Source organism: Mesoplodon densirostris, chromosome 7 (genome assembly GCF_025265405.1).
Source record: "Mesoplodon densirostris isolate mMesDen1 chromosome 7, mMesDen1 primary haplotype, whole genome shotgun sequence".
Taxonomy (NCBI): Eukaryota; Metazoa; Chordata; class Mammalia; order Artiodactyla; family Ziphiidae; genus Mesoplodon; species Mesoplodon densirostris.
This window is the reverse complement of record NC_082667.1, coordinates 15,914,300-15,939,985: the sequence shown is the minus strand read 5'-3', so window position 1 is coordinate 15,939,985 and position 25,686 is coordinate 15,914,300. Positions and strand designations below refer to the sequence as shown.

Below are 25,686 nucleotides of genomic sequence, written 5' to 3'. Positions count from 1 at the left end.
ACACACATCAGTAGGAACAAAGCTCAAAATAATTATGCTGAGTGAAAGAAGGCAGACATGCCTTCCATTTGATTCTACTTGTATAAAGTCTTGAAAACTGCAAAGTAATTTATGGTGACAGAAAGTAGCTTACTAGTTGTCTGTGGACTGGGAAAGGGAGATGTGGAGAGAAGCAGAAGGGAGGGATTACAGGGGCCATGAAGAAGTTCTTAGGGGTGATGGATATGTTTGTTATCTTGATTGTGATATATACATTTGTCAAAATGTATCAAATGGTATATTATATGTTAATTATACTTCAATAAAGCTGTTAGAAGAAGAAGGAACACAACATTATGAAACAAAAAAGAGGCAGAATAAGAAAATATGGGTATGAAAAAGAACCAATGGAAAATCCTGGGAATGAAAAATATTCATTGCATTAAAAGTAGTCATTTAAAATGGAAGGAAAAAGTAAAAGAAAAAGGAAGGCCAGAAAGAAAGGAAAAACCTCAGTAGACAGATAAACTCTGGACCAGACAAAGTCAAAGAGAGAATGAGTGAATTGGAAGAGAGTTCTGAGAAATTTTCTGAGAGCATCACCCAGAAAGATAAAGAGGGAAAATTATGAAAGGGTAGTTGTAAGACATGGAGAATAGATTGGGCTCCTACCGTATATGTTTAATAGAAATTCTGCAGGAAGAGACTGGAGAAAATGACTAAGAAGCTGTACTCAAAAGCACAATAGCTCAGAATTTCCCAGAATTGAAATAAGTCCTTATCACGTAATGTGCTTGACCAGTAATGAGGAGAATTTTAAAAAGTAAATCTCCATTTCAAAACCACATAGTGAAACTGCAGAAAATCAAGAATACAGGGGAAGTCTTAAAATTTACTATAGACAGATTATCCATGAAAGAACAACACTAGACTAACAGTAGGTTGCTTAAGCGCCTATGGCAGCCTTTTTGGCAGTCTTTATTTGTTGGAAGAAAATAAACTTCATCTGTCTAGAATTCCATATCCAGCTGAACTCTGATTCAAAAGTGATGATGAAATAAAGACAATTTTATAGAAGATGAAGGGGCCTATTGCAAACCCTGAGGCTCTTGAACATTTGGAGACTGGGGAGAGGAGAAGCCCTCTGAAATCACATATGCCTAGTCACCCAGTGCCAGCCTCCGTCTCCCACAGAAACCATAGAGAGAGAGAGGAAGGACTGAATTTAACTGTTGGTGCAACATGATGCTATTGGAAATGCCACTTATTGGCCATGTTGCTGGGTATTCCATCAAGATAGAGGAGGGAGATGGGATTCCTACCCCAGCTCAGGGGTCAGTCCTGCAGCAGTGGGGGCATTGTAGTGGGAGAACACGGGAAGGTTCTGTGTGGTGCCCTTGGGCCCTGGTCTGGAGAGGAGTCCAGAGACACGAGAGCCCCCTCAAGGATGCCCATTCTAGACTCTCTCTCTGTCTTCCAGATTGTGGACAAGAACAACCGCTACAAGTCCATTGATGGGTCAGATGAGACTAAAGCCAACTGGATGAGGTGAGTCCTGCTCTCTGCTGATTTCCCGGGAGCCTTGCCCTAACTCTGGAAAGGAGGCCAAGGGAGCATGTTGGGCCTTTAGGGTCTCCAGTGGTAGAGGTCCCTGAAGGCCCCGGGACTGCTCTTTGCAGGGACGTGTCTAGCTCTGGGGGACCAACCCTCCAGCTCCCACAGGCTTCCCTCAGGGGGCTCTGGAGGAGGCCTGTGGCCAGACCAGTCATTTACTGGGACACACTTGTCAGTGTTTCTGGAGGCCCTAGGCCCCAGGCTCCTGGCAGCATTCCTATAATGGGGGGGGGGGGCATGTCCCTGCCACAGGACTGTGACACCTCTCACAGGCAGACTCCGACTGGAGGGGTGCAGGAATCATCCCAGTGCAGCCTCCAGCCATTGTTTAAAAGGCCCCCAGAGAAAAGGGCACAGTCTCTAGCTCAGTTTTCGATTGCTAGACTGGTTTTGTCCATTGATTGGGACAGAAGTTTGCACCAGAAGGATCCTTCACGGCCAGCCAGAGAGAGCAGGGGACTGGTCCAGGGTCACCCAGAGGTGGCCGAGCTGAGCTCGGGACCGAGGGTGCTCCTTTGGGTTCTGTGCTGCTGGCCTGTGTGGTGTGCTGGGGGGCCCTGCCTGGTGGGGTCAGCCAGCAGTGTGGGAGGTTGGGCTTGCCTCATTGTCTCCTTGGTGGCCTCTCTCTGGGATTCAGGAGCTGTGACGGGGGTTAGGAGCTGGGTTGGGAGGGAAGGGAGGCCTCGGAGGGCTGGACCCAGGGGCAGACCCGCGCCGTGGATCAGGCCCACTGTCGGTGTCTGTGCAGTTCTGTGCCCCGTGGGGCTGGGGGCTGGGGGCTGGGAGGTTGAGGAGAGATTGTGCTTGGAGGGAGGGCAGTTAGGGCCTCCCTAAGAGGGAGATTGCTGGATTTAAACCCTGAGACCTGCCAAGGAAATGAGGAGAAATTGGTTTGAAGTGGGGAGGCCATGGTGAGCTCTCCAGTCCCCTTCCCCGGCACCCCACTGCCCACATGGGCTCCCACCTGAGGCCCGCTGATGTGTGGGCTGCAGCTTGTAATGTCCGGGGCACTTAGGGATTCACCCTCTTATTTGTTGGGGCCACTGTCCTCATCGTCATTTAACAGGTGCAGAAGCAGAGGCACCAAGGGACAGGCGGGCCCCAGCCTTGCACTATGGGGACAGACCCCCACTCCCCAGCCCCCTTTCACATCATCAGGTCAGCCGTGCCCTGAAAGTGGCTCCAAGAAGGTGGATGGGCACCTCTGCCCTCTTCTTCTCCCCGACCGCCGGGTGCAAGTCAGCTTAGCACATGTAACTCACCACCCATTCCTGAGCACCTGCGGCGAGTCAGAGCCTGTACTGGGTGCCCTAGATGGATGCGCCCAGCCCTGCCCCACTGGCCCTCCCAGGACACACACCTTCCGCCGTGGAAATTGCTTTTTCTAATAAGGCTGTTTGATGGAGGCACGGACAATGCGCTGGGAGGGCTCAGATGAAAGCAGGGGTGGGGAGGGCCTTTGAGCTGGACCTTCAAAGGGTCTGGGGTTTCATTTGAGGACATTGTGAGCAAAGACTCAGAAGTGGGAAGTGGGGACCAGGTGTCCGGCAGGTCGTCAGATGGGCTGCATGGCCCAGACCCCTGGCCTGTAGCTCTGGTCTGGCTCTAGGCAAGCAAAGGAGAGTGTGCTTGAGTGCGGTCTGGGTCAGGCCTTTCTGCACTGAAGCTTTGGCCGGGACAAGGCTTTACTGTAACCGCAAAGAAGGGGATTCATCATCTGTACTAACTGAGTGGACATCTAGCACCCCAGCGATTCTGACTTAATCAGGCTGGGGCTGAGCCCAGGACATTGGTAATTTTTAAAGCTCTCCAGAGTGATTCTGATGCGCCGCTAGTGTTGAGAACCACTGCTCTGTTCTGATCTGCATGCTACAGTGCTAAACTGAGGCCCAGAGCAGGGCAGGGTCCTACTCAAGATCATGCAGTCAGTGGCAGAACATCTCTGAACGTCTAGGCCAGTGTTCTTTCTGCTTGTACACAAGGGACCAGGCACAGCATGGCTTCCTGGGCCTTGTGTAGGGTGGGTTCAGCTACTGCTATCTTGCTGGCCTGGGATCTATCCTGTTCCTGCTCCAAGACCTATTCTGATCCAAGGTGACACCAGGGTTGTCACAGATGGTGGGCCCTCATCTCATTAGAGATTCAAGGAGTAGGTTGGGTTTGGGTGTATGGTTTGTTGCCAGGGAGATGGCCTTCTGGTGGTAGTTGGAGTGAGGGGAAAGCCAGTTCATCCTGGGAACCCTCCTTTCCCCTTCATGTATGGCTTCCATTTGTACAGCTCCTCCTAATTTTCAGACACTTTCACTAGCACTGTCACAGCTTAGGCTCTTGCAGGTGATCGAATGGAGTTGGTTAATTTCCTCAAACCCGAAGTGGTAGGCCAGGAAGAGAATGGGCACCCGCATGATGAGCGTTGACTTGATGGCAGCTCTATGCCGGGTGCTCCGCCTTAGTGAAATCAGTGGCCAACAACCACAGGCTCTTTTGTCCTCTGCGGGTAGATGCTTTGCTGATAAAGATCCTGCATTGTTCAGGATGCCCCCTCCCCCACCAACAAAGAATTTCCTGATCCCACATGGTGAGATTAGGAAGCCCTGAATGAACTCTTCCTGGCAGGTCTTGGAGGTGGTACTGGGGGAAATGGGGTTTGCACAGGAGACTCAGCCTCTCATCCAAAGTCTGTCTGAGTGCAAGGCCCAGGCCCCAGCCCGGGGCCCTACCACTGTCTTGGCCAGGTGACAAAGTCTCGGACTTCTTCTCCTGCCTCCTGGGCTGTGATATTCTGGCGGGGAGGTGAAGGCTGAAGGATCTTTGTGCACTTGTCTCTTGCTGTGGCTTCGGCACCTGCCAGGGGAGTGAATCAGGCTCCCTCCATATCCTAGGTTCTTCTCTTGGATGGATCTTTGGGACCTTGGGCATGAGTTAAAGAGTGGACAGAACCGCACTGTGGAGATACGGAACTGCAGAGCCAGAGTAGGTGCCAGGCCAGAGGGGTCAGGGCTGCACTGTGCCCACGCCCAGGGCCCCTGGCTGCTCTGTGCAGATGGAAGCCGAGGGCATTCCTGGTCTCCATCAGAGTGGAACCTGTCTCCCAATGGGTGCTCATGGGGTCCTCACATTCTACCCATGAGCTGCCCAAAAGCACAGCAGCCCACCCCCAAAGGAGCTGCTGCCAGCCAGCACTCCTGTGGGAGGGGAGCCTGTACACAGCCAGAGGTGGGGACTGGGGAGACTGGGAAGGGGAAGAGCCGCAGGACAGAACAAGCTTTCTGTGGCCACACCCTAATCATGGGCATCACCAGCGAGGCCACACCCCATGGAAGCCCACTGTAAATAGTCTCACTGTTTAAAAGTCTTCCTCCAAGCCACCCGGGTCTATGGCCCTAGGTAACGATCGCTCTGTGGAGGCAATGGCCTCACCCTAACCCCAGTAAGGATCCTTTATTCCCATTTAGGGCTTTAAAGCTCTTTTACATCGCTGTGCTTTTGCCTCCTTAGTAACAAGCCCCTAGGTTGGTGCAGGTGTTACTCGGGTTCCGGATGGAGAGAGTGGGACCAGGAGAGGCTGCTGAGCGGCCGTGGCTCTCACAGCTAGTCAGAGGCGAGGCAGGGCCTGAAACTGAAGGCGTCCGGCTCCGTCCAGCGCTCCCATCGAGTACGCCGCGTCTCCTCCTGCCCTCCAAGGAGCAGTGGAAGGGGCCTGTCGCTAGGAAGAGGGTGTGGTGGTGGTGAGCGGGCGAGGGCGCCCAGGTGCCTCCTGGCTCCCCGGCTGGGGGCCGGCAATTAGGAAGGAGGAGGCCTGCCGCGTTGACGGTCATTTACCCAATTGTGCTTTGTGGGATATTCAACCCAAGGAACGTGGTGCCCCTGGCTGAGCGTAAGAGGAAGCCCAAGTTCTCCAAGGAGGAGCTGGACATTCTGGTCACGGAGGTGACCCACCACGAAGCGGTTCTCTTTGGGAGGGAGACCATGCGGCTGTCCCATGCCGACAGGGACAAGATTTGGGAAGGCATAGCTCGGAAAATCACCTCCGTCAGCCAGGTCCCCCGCTCCGTCAAGGACATTAAGCACAGATGGGATGACATGAAACGGAGGACCAAGGACAAGCTGGCCTTCATGCAGAAGTCCCTGTCGGGCCCAGGGGCTGGGGGCCGGGCCCCCGCCATCGTGCTCACTGCCCACGAGAGGGCCATCGAGTCAGCGCTGCTCACAGCCCGGTCCGGGCACGGCTTCCCCAGGGTGGAACTGGATGGCACCGACAGCCCTTCGACCAGCTGTGAGTACCGCCCGCTTCCCCTCCCCAGGCTCCCCCTGCCTGTTCCGCACCCACTCGTGGCGAAGTCCCCCGCACCTGCCTTCTTTCTCCTGTCCCCCTCTGCCTCGCCCAGTCTTTCCATCCTTCCCTCCTCCCCCACTTCTGTCCTGTCTACCTCTTTCCCTTCATTCATTCGAGAATATTTCCTGAACACCGTGCCAGGAGTTGCACTGGGAGCTGGGAAGACAGAGATGGGTATAAAACCTACGCTGCCCCTGTTCTTGGGACGTTGCTTAAACTCATGAGAATGAAAACACTTTAGTTAAATAATTGCACAAGGAAATTTGAAAGAAGGCACGAAGCACAAACACAGGAGGTCCTGAGAGCAGGGCTGACTACTTGGGTGTGCGACCTGTCGCTCTCAAGGCCGGAGCTGGGCTAACTGCTCCTCGGTTGCCTTCCTGAAACTCAGACTAGTTTTTGAACGAGGTGCCCGCATTTTCGTGTTGCATTTGACCCTGCAAATTATGTGGCGGCCTGCCTGAGAGCAGGAGTGGTGGACTGGCCCGTCCACCGAGGCTGGGGAAGGCTCCCAGGAATGACAGTTGAACTGAGACCAAGGATGAGGAAGAGTTAAGCCTGCCGGTACGCGTGGGCCGTGGGGCGCAGCGCAGGGGAGGGGAGGGCCTCGCAGGCAGAACAGCATGTACGAGGCCCCGAGGCCCTGCATCAGGAAGGCGCTTGGCACGTTCCAGGAACAGAGAGGAGCCAGGGAAGCCCCGTGTAGCAGGCGAGGGGGAGGGGCGCGAGAGGAAGCCAGCCAAGTCCCAGGCCCCGAAAGCTCGGTCCTTTCTGTCTGTCTATTCCGAGTGTCTTTATTTCTGTTACTTCCACACTCCCCTCCACGGTGCCATGCTGCCTTCTCTTCTCTCTGCACTCTGCCTCTTGCTGCCCACCGCCCCACCACCACCACAAACCCCCGCCCAAGGCTCTCCCTAGGACTCCTCTCTCTAAGCTCTGGGTCCCCTCCCCATGGCCCCCTCCACCTCTCTGCTCCCTCAGCATTCGTCTCCCTCTTTCCCCTCTGCTTCCTGTGTCTCAGGATGAACTTGGATGCCAGGGGTTGGGGGGTGTGGAATCTCCTGGCCTACATTGGGCGTCCTTTGGGGCTGTAGTGCTTATCGGGGCTCACCAGAAGGGGGAGCACTCGAGGCCCTTCCCTGCTGGGGCTGCACCCCCTTCTGCTGTGCTTCTGCACACACCTGCCCCCCCCACCACCACCCCTCTCACAGCCCTCGGTCCTAGCTGGAGGCTGTCTGGCTTGTGAGAGACCAGCCAGGCAGCAGGGCTCCAGGGACACCAGCCCTCGGGAAGATGGTTTACAAAGACCCAGCCTTCCCTTCCCAGGCCCCTTGCCGCAGGGAGCTTGCTAATTTCCTGTCTGGCTGGGGCTCCTGACAGGTGGCCATTCGGACTCAGATATTGAGAACTAGGAAAGAAGGAGGAGATCAGCCGGTCCGAATTCCATGTTGTCCAGATGAGGTAGTTAAGCTCCAGACACAGAGGTGGTCTCAGAGCCAGATTCAGAATGAGGACTTGAACCTGGGTCTGCCAGCTCCCGCTGAATCAGTGTATCCCCCAGTTTCAGGATGATGCTACCTAATTATGAGAAAAAGGAGAAGGCTAGCACCTAGTGAAGTCTGTTCCTTAAATTCTATCTTGCTCACCCTTCCGTCTCCCCGAGACCAAAGGTAATGAGGTTACCAAATGTGACCTGAGCTGGGCAGGGGGCCCGGGACCCCTCCACCACAGGCTGGTCCAGGCCTCCTTTTCCCAGCTGCTACGGCACTTGGCTAGGGGCTGGGTGGAATGGGGCCCTGAAAGGGAGGGAGCAGCATCACCGCAGCCCGTCCCACTTCTTTCAACCCTGCCCTTCCAGAATTGGTGTCCGCCAAGTGGGGGTCCTGAGGCTCTAGGCTCTCTTACTGTGCTGGCCCAAGTGAGATGCCGAGACCCTTCGGAGGCATGCGGCCCAGGGCAACGGGAATCTGTCACCTCCCCTGGGGTGGTTCTGAATTCAGCCCCCCAGGTACAGGCAGGGAGGTGTGCCTGTCAGGAGGGTCAGCCTGTATATTTTTCGCTCTTGCTGTGGGAACCAGCTCATGAGAGAGCCACCGAGACCCGCGTGTGCAGGGCTGGGCCCCTCCCTGCGACTGGTCACAAGTAGCAGTCTGTCTGATGGTCCCTGTGTGCCGTCAGGTGCTCCAGGTAGACGGGGTGTGTCTGCTCGGGTAGCCTGCCTTGGGGCGCTGAGAGGACGGCAGGGCTGGTCGCCCAAGTAGATCTGCTCTGCATCGTCTGGGCTTGTCTGTCCCAGAGCCATCCCTTGCCTCCCTTCTCCAGCCTGTCAGCTTCCCGCTCTGTGACCTAAAGCTGCAGATTCCAGCAGGGCCACAAGGTGGCCCCAAGCAGCTCAGAAATGGCCGCATGGAGGCGGGAACTCAGGGCTGCCGAGAGCATCATAGTACCTTTTGGCAGGTGTCGCTCTTGGAGCTTTGCAGAGTGCCTTTCTGTCTGTCCTCCTGTGTAGTCTTAACAGCCCTGCTAGGTGGGCAGGTGGTCGGGGAGGTAGGTAGAGCAGTTGTTACCTTTGCTTTGCAGAAACTGAGCCGCAGAGAGAGGAAGTGAGCCCTTGGGTTGACGTGCCATCCCTGGGGCTGGGGTCCCACTAGAAAGTGGCTGTTCCTGTACAAGGAAGGGGACCTGGGGACCTGGGCACTGTTCATGCTCACCTGTCTCCCCAGGGGTGCCTGGCCCGAGCACCTCAGGGATATAGGGAGCAGGTGCTTCTCCACAGGTGGGTGGGTGGAGGGGCAGGTGCCGAACAAGGGGTAGCAGGGTGGGGGGAGGCTAGGTGACTTTGGGGAGTGCATCCGAGCCCAGGGCTGCCTTCTTTCTCGCAGTTATAATCAATTGCCCTTCTTTATTTTTTTGTCCCCCAAGATGATGAAGATGAGGAGACGCCCGGGCCCTCGAGGCAGCCACTCCGGGGGCCCCTGCAGCCGTCGCCAGAGGAAGAGGCCTGCCTGGCCAGGCCCGCCCTGCTCCTCTCTTCCTCCTCCTCCGACCAGTCCGAGACAGTGGGCCCCAAGCCCGAGGCCCTGCCCCAGCCCTCGCCTCAGGCCCAGGCCGCCTGCAGGGCCCCTCGGCCGCACTCCGGCCCACCCAGCACAGGCCTAGACTGGCAGCTCCTCCACACCCACGCCCAGCAGACTGAGGTGTTTCGGCAGTTCTGCCAGGAGCTGGTGACCGTGCACCGGGACATGGCAAACGGCATGCAGGCCATTGGCCAGGCCATGGCCGAGCTGACCAGCCGTGTCAGCCAGATGTGCCAGACGCTGACAGAGATCCGGGATGGGATCCAGGCATCTCAGCGGGGGCCCGACAGGGCAGCGCCCACAGGCTCCACCCCCCGGGCCGAGGCTCCCCCAGTGGAGCCCCCAGAGGCACTCCCAGCGCCGGCCCACGCACGGACTACCAGGTCTCGGAAGAGAAAGCACAGTTTCTAAGCCGGCCAGTCTGCACTGGGAGGAAGAGAGATGGAGGAGGGGTGTCTGGCCTTGAGACAGGGGCCAGTCTCTTGTGTCCAAGATCGAAGACCCTTGTAGGGTGTTGGGGGGACTGTTATCTCCTCACTGCGTACAGGTTGGCTGCCCTGGGCTCAACCCTACTCCCTCATCTTTGGCAGGTGCTCAAGATGCAGGAAAAGCTACCTGCTTGATGCTTGCTTGGCCTGGAGGGTCAGCCTCCTCTTGGTCTGCACCCCATAGCAGCAGGCCTTGCAGGGAAAGGGAGAGCGAGAGTGGGCGGCATCTGAATGGAATCCTGCTCTCCATCCTCAGGGCTGCCGCATCAGCCTCCCCGGCCCTGATGCTGCTGCTTTCGAGGAGGGTGAGGCCCGAGAACGGGCAAGCAGATCTCAGCCCTTCCAGGAGGGGTCTGTCCTCCCCTCCCCCAGGGCTCTGAGCCCCGGTGGGTGGCGCCCCTGCCTTGGCCTTCCGCTTGCCCTCGCTCGTGTGCTCAGCTGCCATGCTTGCCTTTTGTGGAGCGGGGAGAAGAGGGGGGTGACGTCGGAGGAAGGGGAAGACTACCTGGCATTCTTGAGGCACTTTATGTTTCTCCCTGCGCTCGCAGACGTGTGATCTCCGTGGGTCCTCAGGACAGTGGGCGAGGCAGCCAAGTCGGGTGTTACGATCATCATTATTACCATCATCATCTGCATTTCATACAAATGAAACAGTAGTTGGTCGTGGGGCCAGGACTGGAAGCCAGGTCTGTGGATTTTTCCAGCTCCCCTGTCAGAGACCAGATGTGAGACTTGGGAGGGGGGTTGCTCCTGCCCCTGCCGAGCTCTTTGGGGTTTCAGGGGGAGGCAAGAGCAGCGTTCAGGGTGCGAGTCCACCCCTCCCCGCCCCGGCACGCAGGCTGGCAGCCAGTGGCTGGGGAGAAGTAGGGCCTGGGTCTCAGGATCCAGAAGGCGACCCCTCCTCTGGCCCCTCCAGAGCCCAGCAGGGTTCCTGTCCCGTTCCAGGTCCCAGCATGCCTTGCCTCTGCTTGCTTGGGCTGCATATGCATTAGCTACACACATCTCGAAGCTTCTTCGTGTTTGGTTTTGGAGTGTGGGGAGAGAGCCGGGTTCTTAGAGTTAGGGAGGGAGGCGGGGAGTGGCGGATGCAAGCTCAGCTCTGACGTGGGTGCAGCTCAGCTGTGTGTCCTCTTTGCTCCCTGGCCTGAGGCTGACTCATATCCCAACCCTCCATCCTGCCACTCCTGCCCCCTAGAGCCATAGTTGGGTGGGGGCTGGGAGGACTGCTATGCCCAGGGCCTGCTGCCGCCATTCCTGGAGTCCTGCTTCTAACCCCAGCCCAAGCTTAGCCCCGTGGCGGGAGAATGGAGGGCAACTGCAGCGTCCCTGTGTCCTAAGCTCCTTCTCCCCATCTGTGGTTCTCTGGGGGTTCCTGCTCCCCCAGACTGAATACTCCCCTATCCGACAGCCCGATGGCTTGACTATTGCCTGGCATTGCCCTGCCCTCCGATGCTGGAATCAAAGATTGCCTTCCCAAGTACTTTTGTTAAGATGGCAATAAAAAGAAATTGATCTCACACTTGGAACACACCCGGTCTCCAGGATCTTTCTTTGGTGTATATTCTCTTTCTTCGCTTCCTGTGAAAACCTCGAGGCCCCCAAAGCAGGGGTTAGATGACCGAGGAAAAGTGTGTTGGAGAGGGAGACCCAAGTGCCCCTGGCATTTCCCAGATCTCATCAGCTCTCAGATGCCCTATGTTCAGCACCCTTAGAGGAAAGGAAAGGAATTGATGGGCCGAGGTGGGCAAAGCATCCACATATGAAAGAAATCGTTTCACTATATTTAATTTCTCTGCAAATCGAAAGTGAGATGTTGCTCAATGAATTCTACCTTTTTTTTCCCTAAAGGTATGTCAGGGGTCCTGGGGAAAAACCCCACCATTTCTGGCAGGACACTCCAGAAGGGTCAGGGGCTGTCCATTTGCCAGGGTACTTCAGGGACCACCCTGAGGCACTCACTTTTTTTTGGTCACCTCCCCACTGATCTGGGTATCTGACTGTCACAGGTAAGGCCCTGCCCACCTAGAGTTGAGGCTTCTCAAAGTAATTGAAATGGCTTCCTCTGGCTCCCCTTGGGAGTCTCCTCAGCAGGAAAGGGACCCCCTGATCCGTGCATTGCCCTGGCTTACTTCCAGTCACAGGGAGAGGTTCTCTCAGGCAGGAAATACCCATGTCCTGACCAGGGATCCATCCACTTTCTGGAAGATTCCAGCCTGCTTTAACCAGACCTGGGAATCCAGGTCATCCTCTGCCATTCTTGACCAAAAAGCATGGTCATGGAAGTCAAGATTATCCGATCTCCAGGAGATACAGAGATCCTGTGAAACGGGGCCTAGGGTCTTTCCCACCAAGGTCAGGGTACTAAGCAGTGACTGGCTGGCCTCTCCCTCTGGTTCTGGGGAGGGAAAGGGGCCAAGTTGAAAGCAAAGGGGACAGAGAGATGAAGAGACTTGTCAACTTCAGATGGAAAAGATTTCAATTTCTTTTTCTTGGCTTCAGTGGGGATTGTGGGGCTAGCACGTCAAACAGGAAGGTGAAACTGGGGCCAGAGGATGGAAATGAATGGGCAGCCAATTTCAGCTTAAGATGGGGACATCCCCCCTAAGAGTCTGAGGCCTCCAGCCATGCCAAGGGCTGGCTGCGTGGTGTTCTGTCAGAGTCCGGGTGACCATCTAGTGGGTGGATGCATGACCCAAAGACCTTCCCAGCCCAGAGACCTCAATGCATGTGAGAATACAGAGCCCAGCCTCTTCTTGGTCAGTCTTTTCTCATCTCGGCCTCAGTGACCAGGGCAGCTTCCTTTCCATCGGAGGCATAGCCACTGAGTGAGAGTGTCTGAGCCTGGCCTTTGTCTATCCCCTCCAACAAAATGGATGCCCCTTGGGTTATTTTTCTCTCTTGAGTTGGAACTGATAGTCCTTTCCTGACCCAGCTAGAAAATATGGTGCCCTGGATAAGACACAGTGGGTGAGGTCTGAAAAGTGTTGTCTTGGTGCTTATCTAGCCAATACCCAAAGTCAGCAAAGAGTTTGGAATAAAAACAATCCATTATCATCATGCAAGTTTCAGTCCAGAACCACCCCTCCACCACCACTACCCGCCCACCCCCTTGATTGCTTCAAAGGGTCTGATTTGGAAAGCTATCAAATAAGCACTAGTGTTTACAGATCAGCCTGTACTATGCATTTTCCATCCCCCTTCTGACATACTCTGTGCCTCCCCTCCAATGAAGTAGCGACCTGGAAACTACTTCAAATAGAAAGATTTTTCACTCCCTGGAAGCCTTCTGTTCCAGGAAGGGCTCTTGTTCACCTGCAGCCGTGTAATGGGACAGGCATGCCTCTTCATACAGGGATTGTTGTGTGGGGACAGGATTCTGGGAGTGGATCAAGCCATTGGGGGTTACTGCAAAATACTTAAAATGGGGAGACCTGACTAGAAGGAATTGGTGTTGGGACTTAGCTGGCTACATTTAGCTTTACCTTAAAAATGATATAGCGTAAACATCTTCTCAGGGGGAATGGATTGTATGATTCACTGAGAGTTGCCATGTATATCTTATTTCAAATGCCAACTTTCAGAACAACCAAATACAACGGGATGCTGAACCAATTTTGATCTTTGAAGATACTTCGTGACCCATACAAAGATTTGAGCTCGCTTCCTAAATATTTTTTAAAATTTTATTGAAGTATAGTTCATTTATAGTGTTGTGTTAATTTCTGCCGTGCAGCAAAAGTGATTCAGTTATACATATATACATTCTTTTTCATATTCTTTTCCATTATTGTTTATCACAGGATATTGAATATAGTTCCTTGTGCTATAAAGGAGGACCTCTATCCCTAAGTATTGATTCTTGTTGGGTAGGAAAACACCAGAAGTTGGAAGGGGAAATTGACTTGAATCTTTCTAAACCTTCTGACGTCCTCACCAAGTTGCTCTTTGGAATAAATCCCTGATAGTTACGTGTTTCTCATCTACCTTTTTCTCTTTAAGATGAGTGCCAGAGAAAATAATTCTAGCTTTTAGAGCCTGACAGCTGTTTAGAAACTGGAAAAAGAAAAGACTGTATTCTTCTTTCCTTGTGCTCTATGATTTTAGTGATTCTTGTTAGAAAAAACATGAATGGATGGTTTGCCTTCTGTGTCTGGGAATAGGAAAGTTTGGATCTACCTCAGTTCCATGCTGTGCTCACCACTAGGTCAAATCCCAGACTCTTGCTAAATTGGGGACTAGAAAATAGTTTGCACATTCAGAAGAAATCTCACGTATGAAGAAAAGGCAGACGTCTGCAGTTGGAGCGTTGAGATTGTATGTGAGGGGCGCTATGCCTGGGGTACCACCAATGTAGATTCCCAGTGCTGCTGGCCACCGTGACCGTCACCACTGCCACCCTGTATTGGAATTGGCGTTGGTGTATGTCTTTTCCTTTTTTAGGGGGTGGGAGAGAGGGAGTAACAGTAATGATTGCTTATTGAGGATGACTTGGAAAGTACAGAAAATTACAAAGAAGTAGAACCATGTGTAATGGATAATCACTGTTAAAACACTGTTAAAACAGTGTTTCCTTCAAGCAGTTTACCCAGGCTGGTTTTTAAAGCATGATTAGAACCATAATATAAATAGCTTTCAGCCCTATTGTTCCCACTCTGCCTTATATCAGGACCATTTTTCCATGTCATGAAAGATTCTTTGAAAACATTTTTCTGTAGATGAGTAACATTCCATTGTACAAATATACCATGGTTTATTCAGTTGTTTCTCTAGTATCAGAAGTTTAGATGTTCTAGCTTTTGTTCCATTACAAACAGTGGAACAGTCAGCATGGTGGTATGCAGAGTTTGCATTCTTGCTCCACATCTTAACGTTTTGGTGTTCTTTTTTAAATTTTACAAATATTGTGGAAAAATCCAAGCTACATAAAATTTACCATTTTAACCAATTTTAAGTGTAAAGTTCAGTGGTATTAAGTACATTCACATTGTTGGCCAACCATCACCACTATCCCTCTCCATAACCCTTTTCATCTTCCCCAACTGAAGCTCTGTACCCATTCAACACTAGCTCCCTATTTCCCCATCCCCCATCCCCTGGCAACCACCATCCTACTTTCTGTCTCTGTGAATTTGACTACTCATATAAGTGGAATCCTGTAGTATTTGTTGTTTTATGAACGGCTTATTTCACTTAGTATGTGTCGTCAAGGATCATTCATGTTGTAGCGTGGGTCAGAATTTCCTTCCTTTTTATGGCTGACTAATATCCCATTAGGTGCATATACCACATCTTATTTATCCATTCGTCCATCAGTTGACACTTGGGTAGCCTCCACCTTTGACTATTGTGAATAATGCTGCTGTGAACGTGAATGAACAAATACTTGTTCGAGTCCATGTTGCCAAGTCATTTCCCAAAGTGTTGTGCCAGCTTATTCTCCACCATTAGTATGGGAGACCCTAGTCTTGCCACCTTTACCAATACAGAGCTTACAATGTAAAAAAGTTATCTGTGCCAACAAGACAATGTGTTGCTTTGCGCCTCTTTTCTTAGCGATGCTGAATCATGTGTTCATTATCCATTTGGATTTATTTCTGTGAATTATTGTTTCCCTTGGACTGCTCCAAGTACAGTTCTTTGGGCTGTGCCAGTCGGACAGACTTTGATTTCTTCCCTGGCTTTTGAGACAAATCATAGCATAAGGAAAAGAAGTTTGTTTTTGACTACAAATTTCCTAAGCACTTGGATAACACAGAACCCTAAAACTCCAAATAATTTCCTCTTGCCTGTTTGATCTGTACATCTCCACCTCTCTACAGATGTTGCATCATCTCACCTTTTGGAGGCGAGTGAGGTGGCAGGTTTGATACTGGAAATGTCATTTCAGGGAGAATGGGTGAGGTCCATAGATGCTGAGGGTTTGACGGAACTTTAAAGGTTACCTGGGCATTGCTGAGTTGGTGCTTTACACGCCCACATAGGAGCCGTGAGTTCTAGTGGAAAAAGCATGGACCTCAATGCTCAATCTCCCATTTATTAGCTGTGTGACCTTAGGCAAGTCACTTAGCCTCTCTGAGCCTCAGTTTCCTTACCTTCAAATGACTTGGATTAACCTGTGGTTGCTCACATTTCCTTGCCTTTACCTACCTCCCCTGTCCCCACTGGACCCTCTATTTTTAAAGATTTTGATCTTCAGCATTTATTAATTGATCTCGTGGGCACCCTTTTCACATGGGTTATTTCTGCTAGGCTTTGTGACATTCGGAGAACAGTTCAAGGATCTCACCCTTACCACCATCAGAGACCTGCGGGTATCTGGGAAATGCCTGCGGTTAACAGTTAATGAAGAGTAGTTTTCCAGTCGCCTGTATATCTGGTATTGAACCTTGTATTTACCAGAACCTAGGAGGTAGGAAGGGCAAGTGTCATTTCCAGTCCCAGAAAATAGAGATTCTTAGAGGTTCAGAGTCTTGCTTGAAGTCCACGAAACAGTGAGACAAGGGACTGGCTCCAGCTGGTGTGCCTTTCCTCGGCAGGGCAGCTGCTCTGTAGACTTTTGCAGATGCCCACACGCTCATAGGTGGCTACCCACTGGCACCTGCCCGGCACCGTGCCTGGTACCAGCAGGCACTCGCCAAAGAGTGGCCCGCGCGTTCTCACCTGTCCCCCTCGCCCCCAGGTACGTGGTCATCTCCCGGGAGGAGAGGGAGCAGAACCTGCTGGCGTTCCAGCACAGCGAGTGCATCTACTTCCGGGCGTGCCGGGACATCCGGCCCGGGGAGCGGCTGCGGGTCTGGTACAGCGAGGACTACATGAAGCGCCTGCACAGCATGTCCCAAGAGACCATCCACCGCAACCTGGCCAGAGGTGAGTGCCCACACCCAAGGGAGGGCCACGCCCACTGCCAAGCCCCAGGGGAGGCCAGAAATGCTTCTCTAGGAGCTTCCTAGGAAAACCCATGGGAAATACAGTACACCAGCAATGGGGAGACCCAGAGGGACTCAGGGGAACTGATGGGCTAGCTAGGAGCTGCCGCTCTGGCACCGGCCATGGCCACCCGGTGTGTCCTCCTCCCTCAGACATGGTCAGAAGCCCTATTATAGACGTTTCAGAGGATCAGGGAGAGAGACAAGTCTCCAATGCCAAGCATATAAGTTTAATCAAAATTGATTCTGTTTCCCGAACTCAAATTGATGGAAGGATGTTGTGAACTGCCACTGGTTCAATAATAGCAGCAATAAGAGGTGACATTTACTAAGTACTTAATATGTGCTAAGCAGGTTTTCTATGATGTCTCATGTAATCATCCCAGTAGCACCTGCCCTATAAGTGCCCAGTGAGAATTAGATGGGTAATATACGTAACACATTTAAAACAATGTCTGTCTTGACCATCGTAAGCCCTCAGTTGTAAACTTTTTTTTTTTTTGCGGTACGCGGGCGTCTCACCGCTGTGGCCTCTCCCACTGCGGAGCACAGGCTCCGGACGCACAGGCTCAGTGGCCATGGCTCACGGGCCCAGCCGCTCCGCGGCACGTGGGATCCTCCCAGACCGGGGCATGAACCCACGTCCCCTGCATCGGCAGGCGGACTCCCAACCACCGCGCCACCAGGGAAGCCCAGTTGTAAACTTTTAATACTAATGATAGCATGTGGATTATTATCCCCACCTTACAAATGTAGAAACTGAGCATCAGATAAATACAGTGACTCACCCAGAATCCCATGGCAAGCAGGGGCAGAGCTAGGTTCCTAACCCCCATCTGTCTGAGTCCAGGGTCTAAGCTCTAACCTACAGTGTTATAAGGCCTCCCAGACAAAACTAGTTTCTTCCCTGCTTCCTCCTGTTCTCATTCCTGGCAGTCGTAATGATATGCTGTGAAAGAACAATCTCTGTTAGGAGAAGAAGATTGGAGGGAGGTGGGTGGTGGCCTGGTGGGTGGGTATCCATCCAGGCTCCATTTAAATGAGTCATTTGAAAGTGGTTTAAAATACTCCCCAGCTCCTAGGCCTTTGCCTCTTTACTCCATCTTCAGCCATGCCAGGGCAAACGGGTGAGCCCAAGGTCCTTTTTCCAGCAGGACCTTCCTTACACTAAAACCACATATCCAAAGACCCAGAGTCCATCTGGTCCCGGGAACCAAGCCTATACCCAAGCCCCACCATATCATGTTTCTGACCAATCTACTTATTGGAAGTAAAGCTTCATTTAGAGCATGAGGGGAAGAGATGAAAAGGGGGTACGAGTGACCCATTGGAAGTAAGCTATCTTCAAAACCAAAACAGAGCAAAGCAAATTGTGGACATTGAGCGCACAACTGCTGCCTGACTTGGTAAAAGGTATCTGGTGATTGGATGAGCAGTGAAAGGAGACCCAATAGATACCCTCATCTCTTGTTTTCTTTGGAGCTGGGTGTTAGGCACATACATGCTGATTATACTTGGGAAGGCATGTTTCTGTGACATGATTGCCATGGTTTCCACTTGACCTCTGGAGATGCCATATAAAAAAGTGTCTGATGCCTAGTACATGCTCAATAAATCTTGGATGAATGAATAAAAGAAGAAATGAATGAAGACCACCAAGAAATCTCCAAAAGAATCATATCACCAGAAGAAGAGAAAACCAAGAGAAGTCATATCTGAGGACATGGGTTCCATCCCTTGGCCATGATCTTCTTGAATTCTTCTGGATTTGTAATGTCCTTTTTTCCCTGTGTCTACTCCAGAGCACCTCAAGCTGCATCATCCTCAGAGAGCCCTGAGACCCAAGGGGAGCACTCAGAGAAGGGCATGAGCTTTCAGGAGTGGTTCAAAGGAGCGTGGCAGACAGACGTGAAATGAGATAAACCAAGATGTGTGAAGATACAGGAGGAAGGAGTGTCTATTCCTGGCCAGGCTGAGAAGTAGGAAACACGAAGGAAACTGGAAGCCACCCATGGGGCAGGGCCAGAGCAGAGGGTGGACTTGGCCGTAAAGCCCTTGGGAAGCAGCCGTGGAGCTCAGTGGCCTTTAGACGTGTGTCCCTGTAGCCTGTAGCTTTGGCAGACTCTGATACGGTTAGTGGTGTCTTAGATCTGTGTGCCAGTTCTGCTCTGTAGGGGGCATTCCCCACCCTCAACCACTCAAGGTCTTACATGGGAGGAGGCTTCTTTGTAATTGGAGGCTGGAGCCTTGGGGAAGTCCAGAGCGTGACTTATTAGCTTTTATTAAGTAGAGACATTAGTTGGAGCCCAGAACTGCTTCCTGAAGAGTATAAATTATTCCTCTGTGGTTATCTTTTAAGAATAGGATGCATCTAATACATGTATTCAAAGAATTTATGTTTTTTGTCTACTTTGGGTCATTGATTTTCTTTGTGATGTTTCTCTCATGTTTTATGGAGACTTTAGAATCAATTTCATAATGCTTAAAGATTTTTTTTGACCCATAGATTTTTCCGGGAGCCTTGAGCCCAAAGAAATCGCCTGCTCATCCTAGGAAATTTGAATAACCTTGTCCTTGAGTAGAGATGCATGAGGAATCCCCGGTGATGCGTATCCTGGACCACCTGACATCCTCAGCTATTTGTTGCCTGATTGGTCCATGAGAAAGTGAAAGGGTGGCCTTTGACTTTCAGAGATTCTGATGGGCAAGTGTCTGATCTGTAAGGCGAACATGTTGCATTTTTTAAAAGTTCTCTTCATCTCCACCCTTGCTGCCCCTCAGATATTATAGAAACAAGGCTGCGGGGAGCCGCCTGAGTTTCAGGAGGCTTGGAGCCTTCAGGAGATAAGGTCATTCCTTAAGTGTTCATGTGAGGACAGAAAAGGATCATCCTGAATAGGCTGCTCCCTCCTGTGCTGTGACCTGTGGGAAACCTGGAGTCATACACGGGCCAGGGTGCATCACCCCATGCCAGCTGTGGGATGCCAAGGCTTGGTCACAGCATGGAACATCTGGATTGCAGACGGAGAGCCCTTGGCCTTCACTCGGAGGCCTTGAGCAAACGCAGCTCTCAGAAGCCTAATTACAACACATATTCAGGTCAAGATGTTGGTCAGAGTCACATCTCCCAGGGCCCCGCCCCTGATCTAGGAAGACTTTGAGAGTTCTAGCTCCATAGACGGCTGTCAGGACCTTCTGAGGGTCCCTCTTAGCATCTGTCCCCCCAGGCAGCATCCATACATCTATAGCAATTTATGCAACTGTGTTGGCCATTTTGAAGGATCAGGCTAACATAATATATTGCTGGGGTGTTCACCGAGGTCTTTGACGTCATTTACATGATAGAAAGAAATAGAAAAGGAAACGTCCTTAGAATTGTCAGGTAAGGACACACAGCTACTGTAGTTTGAGCGTGTGTTGGGTCCGCGTGGGCGTGTTGTGCTTTATCGTGCTGGGGGCTGCCATCTTGGAGCTCACAGCCGCTGTTGGTATGCCCGACTTCCCTCTTCTTCCTGCCTTGGTCATCCGTGAGAGCCACAGAGGTTCAGGCCGTGCTTCCTCACGTAATCCAAGGCTTCCGGTTCCTGGGAGAATTAGAAAGGACAGTTGCTATAAGGCAGACTTTGCCCTAACAGGGCTGTCTCCCAAGAGTCAGGGAGGAGGAGGGAGTGGGCTTCAGTGTTTCGTGTGTACCTTTTACCAAGTCGAAGCAGCCATCTTCCAATTGCTGGGGCTGGAGGAGCAGCCTGGAGGGATGGGGACTCCACATGCACTTAGCTGAGCTATGGTACCACCCACCCGGCTAATCACGTGGGATGTCATCTTCTAGGATGACAGGATGGCAAGTTCCTTAACTTCCAACTCCCTGCCCCTATAGCGTTTGCTCAACTTATAAACATAGAGCTTCTACACATAAAGCTCCATTGAAACGGTCTCTTTAAAAAGAGTTCTTCCCACTTTTTCGGGTCCTTTGACTCTAGACCCCGTGATCCATTGAGTAATCCACCTCCCTTTTTTGCCACACCTGCTCCATTAGGCCAGACCCAGAGGGATGGGTCAAGCGACTTCCTGAGAGGAGCGCTTCGTTTTCTGTTGGTTTCTCCTCTTCGGGGCTTTTCCCCACTTCCTCACACCCTGGTTTTCCTTCCTAGGAGAGAAGAAGTTGCAGAGGGAGAAGTCTGAGCAGGCTCTGGATAACCCAGAAGACCTGAGGGGTCCCCTGCAGCTCCCCATGTTGAGACAGGGCAAAAGTCCCTACAAGCGTGGCTTTGACGAGGGGGACGTGCACCCCCAGGCCAAGAAGAAGAAAATCGACCTCATTTTCAAGGATGTGTTGGAGGCCTCACTGGAATCTGCAAAGGTAGAAGCCCACCAGCTGGCACTGAGCACCTCGCTGGTCATCAGGAAGGTCCCCAAGTACCAGAACGACGCCTACAGTCAGTGTGCAATGACTGTGTCACATGGCGTGCAGAATGTCAGCCGGACGCAGAGAGAAGGAGACTGGAAGATCCCCCAAGGGGCTTCCAAGGAGGCAGGCCCACCAGAGGACGAAGAGGAGGAGCCTTCGTCATTCAAGGCCGACAGTCCCGCCGAGGCCTCCCTTGCATCCGACCCTCACGAGCTGCCCACCACCTCCTTTTGCCCTAATTGTATTCGCCTAAAGAAGAAGGTCCGGGAACTCCAGGCCGAACTAGACATGCTTAAGTCTGGCACGCTTCCTGAGCCCCCCACCTTGCCAGCACAGGTACTGGAGCTCCCCGAATTCTCAGACCCCGCAGGTAAGTTGGTGTGGATGAGACTGTTGTCAGAGGGAAGAGCACGTGGTGGGCAGTGTGGAGGGGGGCCTGGCGCTCCCCAGGGGAGCCACCTCTGGGGAGACCTGGGACGTGGAGCTCAGAGATGGGTACCGGCCTCAGCGCACACCCTCGGGTGCCTCCGACAGGCCGCCTTACAGCTCCGGTGGGGGCTTTGGGTCTTGCCCTTGTATCCTCCTCGTCAATAAAGGAAGTTCTGCTGCAGGAGGGGTGTGTGCTGTGTTCTTGACCTGTTGCCTTTCTCCAGTGTCTTACCCCAAAGCCCAGCTTCTAAACCCAGTCTTTCTCTCTCCCAGTCTCAGGCAGGCTGTCGCATGGGAGAGAGCCCCCAGCCTTACCGACGGGGATACAGGGCATTTAGTTGCCTTTGCTATTTCCTATTGGCTGCCTGCATCTTTTAGGGATGCTCAACCACAAGGAAGGTTTCTCAGTACACATCTGCAGCTGAATTAGAGAGTTACATAGCACTTCCTGTTTTAACCACACCCCTTAGCTCAGAATGAGGTGTTTCAGATATTGAAAGCATGCATCTTAACTACACTGCATTCTGATCCCAAAACCACTTGGGGCCCGAGCTCCCTTCATTTGAGGGCAGCACGCCTTCCCCTGACCGCCTTGGTGGTGGGACGCGTCCCAGGTCCTTGCTGTACCACTATGGAACCTCTGATGTGCTCTGTTGCTCCAGCAGCTGTGCCCTGCCAGTTGTGCTGTTTGGTTGATACAGTACCTTTAAGTTCCTTGAGCACCTACTCGCGGAAGGGGAGGGCAGGCAGCCTGGAGCGTGGTGGCCCCCGGGGCTAATGCACAAAGACGGTGAGACATGCATGGCTGACAAGAGTGCTTATACATGAATTCCAGGTTGCGATTCCGTCTATCATAGGGATCGGCTCCTGTTTCACAGAAGGCAACACCTACCTTTGGGGCCCTATTTCCTTCCTTTTGGAAATGTCTTATGTTTTTTTCCAGCAGGTGTAACTGTTTCTCTCCCATTTGTCTTCCAGCCTCAGAGAGCATGGTCTCCGGCCCTGCCATCATGGAGGACGATGACCAGGAGGTCGATTCGGCAGACGAATCCGTCTCTAATGATATGATGACGGCCACCGACGAGCCGTCCAAGATGTCGTCGGCCACTGGGCGCCGAATCCGGCGCTTCAAGCCGGAGTGGCTGAAGAAATTCTGGTTCCTGCGGTACTCCCCGACCCTCAACGAGATGTGGTGCCACGTCTGCCGCCAGTACACGGTGCAGTCCTCCCGCACCTCGGCCTTCATCATCGGCTCCAAGCAGTTCAAGATCCACACCATCAAGCTGCACAGCCAGAGCAACCTGCACAAGAAGTGCCTCCAGCTGTACAAGCTCCGCATGCACCCCGAGAAGACGGAAGAGATGTGTCGCAACATGACCCTGCTCTTCAACACCGCCTACCACCTGGCCCTGGAGGGCAGGCCCTACCTGGACTTCCGGCCCCTGGCCGAGCTGCTGCGCAAGTGTGAGCTCAAGGTGGTGGACCAGTACATGAACGAGGGAGACTGCCAGATCCTCATCCATCACATCGCCCGGGCGCTGCGCGAAGACCTGGTGGAGCGCATCCGCCAGTCACCGTGCCTCAGCATCATCCTGGATGGACAGAGTGACGACCTGCTGGCTGACACGGTGGCGGTCTATGTCCAGTACACCAGCAGCGATGGGCCCCCGGCCACGGAGTTCCTGTCCCTGCAGGAACTGGGGTTCTCCAGCACAGAGAGCTATCTCCAGGCGCTTGACCGGGCCTTTTCCGCCTTGGGCATTCGGCTGCAGGATGAGAAGCCCACCGTTGGCTTGGGCATAGACGGAGCCAACGTCACAGCCAGCCTGCGGGCCAGCATGTTCATGACGATCCGCAAGACACTGCCCTGGCTGCTGTGCCTGCCCTTCATGGTGCACCGGCCCCACCTGGAGATCCTGGATGCCATCAGTGGGAAGGAGCTCCCCTGCCTGGAGGAGCTGGAGAACAATCTGAAGCAGCTGCTGAGTTTCTACCGTTACTCGCCACGCCTCATGTGCGAGCTGCGATCCACGGCGTCCACCCTCTGCGAGGAGACAGAGTTCCTAGGGGACATCCGGGCTGTGAGGTGGATCATCGGAGAGCAGAACGTCCTCAATGCCCTCATCAAGGACTACCTGGAGGTGGTGGCCCACCTCAAGGATGTCAGCAGCCAGACCCAGAGGGCGGATGCCTCGGCCATTGCGCTGGCCCTGCTGCAGTTCCTCATGGACTACCAGTCCATCAAGCTCATCTACTTCCTCCTGGACGTGATCGCCGTGCTGTCACGCCTGGCCTACGTCTTCCAGGGCGAGTACCTCCTGGTGTCCCAGGTGGATGACAAGCTCGAGGAGGCCATCCAGGAGATCAGCCGGCTGGCCGACTCTCCGGGGGAGTACCTGCAGGAGTTCGAGGAGAACTTCCGGGAGAGCTTCAACGGGATCTCCATGAAGAACCTCAGGGTGGCCGAAGCCAAGTTCCAGTCCATCCGGGAGAAGATCTGCCAGAAGACCCAAGTGATCCTAGCTCAGAGGTTCGATTCCCGCAGCCGGATCTTCGTGAAGGCCTGCCAGGTGTTTGATCTGGCTGCCTGGCCCAGGAACAGCGAGGAGCTCATGAGCTACGGCAAGGAGGACATGGTGCAGATCTTTGATCACCTGGAGGCCATCCCCACCTTTTCCCGGGATGTCTGCAGGGAAGGGCTGGACCCCCGGGGGAGTCTGCTGATGGAGTGGCGGGAACTCAAGGCTGATTACTACACCAAAAACGGCTTCAAAGACCTGATCGGCCACATTTGCAAATACAAGCAGAGGTTTCCACTCTTGAACAAGATCATCCAGGTCCTCAAAGTCCTCCCCACCTCCACCGCTTGCTGCGAGAAAGGCCGAAACGCCCTGCAGCGAGTTCGCAAAAACCACCGCTCCCGCCTGACTCTGGAGCAGCTCAGCGACCTGTTGACCATCGCTGTCAACGGCCCTCCGATCGCCAACTTTGATGCCAAGCGAGCCCTGGACAGCTGGTTCGAGGAGAAGTCTGGAAACAGTTACACACTGTCGGCCGAGGTCCTCAGCAGGATGTCTGCGCTGGAACAGAAGCCAGTGCTTCAGACCGTGGACCACGGGTCAGAGTTTTATCCGGATATTTAGGGAGCCGGATCGCAGAGTTCACTAAGCTGTTGAATATTTTTTTAATCTATACTCATAAGCTTTGATATATTATATAAATATATATTATATTATATATATATACATATATATATATATATATATATATATATATATATATATATATATATGAACCCACACTGAAAAAAATGTTAAAAACCAAGATGACACGTCCACCAGAAGCTACTGGGAAAGGAATAATGTCAGAAACTGACTCTCGTCTACAAAATTTGGCAGCTGCAACACACGTGGAAACTCATTTTCACTCACAGAAGCATGTGCTGGGGCCACACGTGCTCCCACCTCAGTCAACCAACCGCATAAGCTAAAATGACGGGTCTGTCATCACCTTTAGGTAGCTCGTTTTGTTTCTGTTTTCGTTTGGGGGTTGAGGGGTTTGGGTTTGGGTGTATGTTCTTGCCTTTTTTTTTTCTTGTTTGGTTTTATGAGGGGGGTTTCTTGGCCTCTTCATTGACCAGCTGGTCCAGCTGAATCAGATCTCTCATTTGGGATAGGGTGGGCTGTGTATCTGGATCGGGGTATTTGACTTTTCCCTCTCCCACCCGACTTCAGCTTGAGAGATTTTTATTCATTTCCTGACCAGCGTTCCTTCACTGTCTCAGAAACAAAAGTGTCGGTCAGACTGTGACACCCACCACTCCCTACCCGTGTCGCCTGTCCTGTCCATTGTCTGTTGATCCCTCCTTCCAGACCCCTGGATCCTAAACATTTTACCTGTTATACTGAAGGCAAAATCGCCTTACACCGAGCTTGAAATCCCGGGGAAGGGGGGAATGGAGCGTGAGCTCTTTGCATTCCTGTTTTACCTGGTGTGGGATAACATAATATAATTCCATTCAGATCCAGGGAATATGGGGGAAATGAAGAGCCAAGAAGTCTAGACCCCAGCAGGGCAGCGATTTTTGGCTAAAAACAAGTAAAATGAAAAGTATGTATTCAATTTACATGAATTATTTATACTCTGTCTTTATAATCATATAATGTGTTTGGGGGTATTTTTTTCCCTTTAATAATCAAGAAATGCCTGCTAGAGTTTAGTGGCAGGAGATGTCAATGCAAGTTGTGCCCTGGGTTATGCATAACTCCGATGAGAGTCTCTAGAGATTGAGTCCTTTTGCAGTGAGGCTGATGACAAGCCCTGCAGCCTGGCAGGAAGGTAGTGGGAAAGTGGGTAATGCATCTATGCCAGCGAATGCTTCTTTTTTTTGAACAGGGTAGACATGTCCTAAAAGAAAGGAATACACAAG

General features: G+C 52.5%; 1 protein-coding gene across 2 annotated transcripts in view; it reads left to right on the top strand.

Moving 5' to 3' along the window:
* PRDM11 (PR/SET domain 11) overlaps positions 1-24,400 on the top strand; it is a 49,524-nt gene extending 25,124 nt beyond the window's left edge. The window contains exons 5-8 of one of the 2 annotated variants that reach the window (XM_060105017.1): positions 1,460-1,527; positions 16,174-16,361; positions 20,572-21,198; positions 22,236-24,400. In XM_060105017.1, the coding sequence (XP_059961000.1) occupies positions 1,460-1,527; positions 16,174-16,361; positions 20,572-21,198; positions 22,236-24,400 (3,048 nt within the window). Of the gene's footprint in view, positions 1-1,459; positions 1,528-5,447; positions 5,870-8,851; positions 9,979-16,173; positions 16,362-20,571; positions 21,199-22,235 lie in introns of those variants that run through there. The other variant, XM_060105018.1, reaches the window with a different exon arrangement.
* Positions 24,401-25,686: the final 1,286 nt, after the last annotated feature.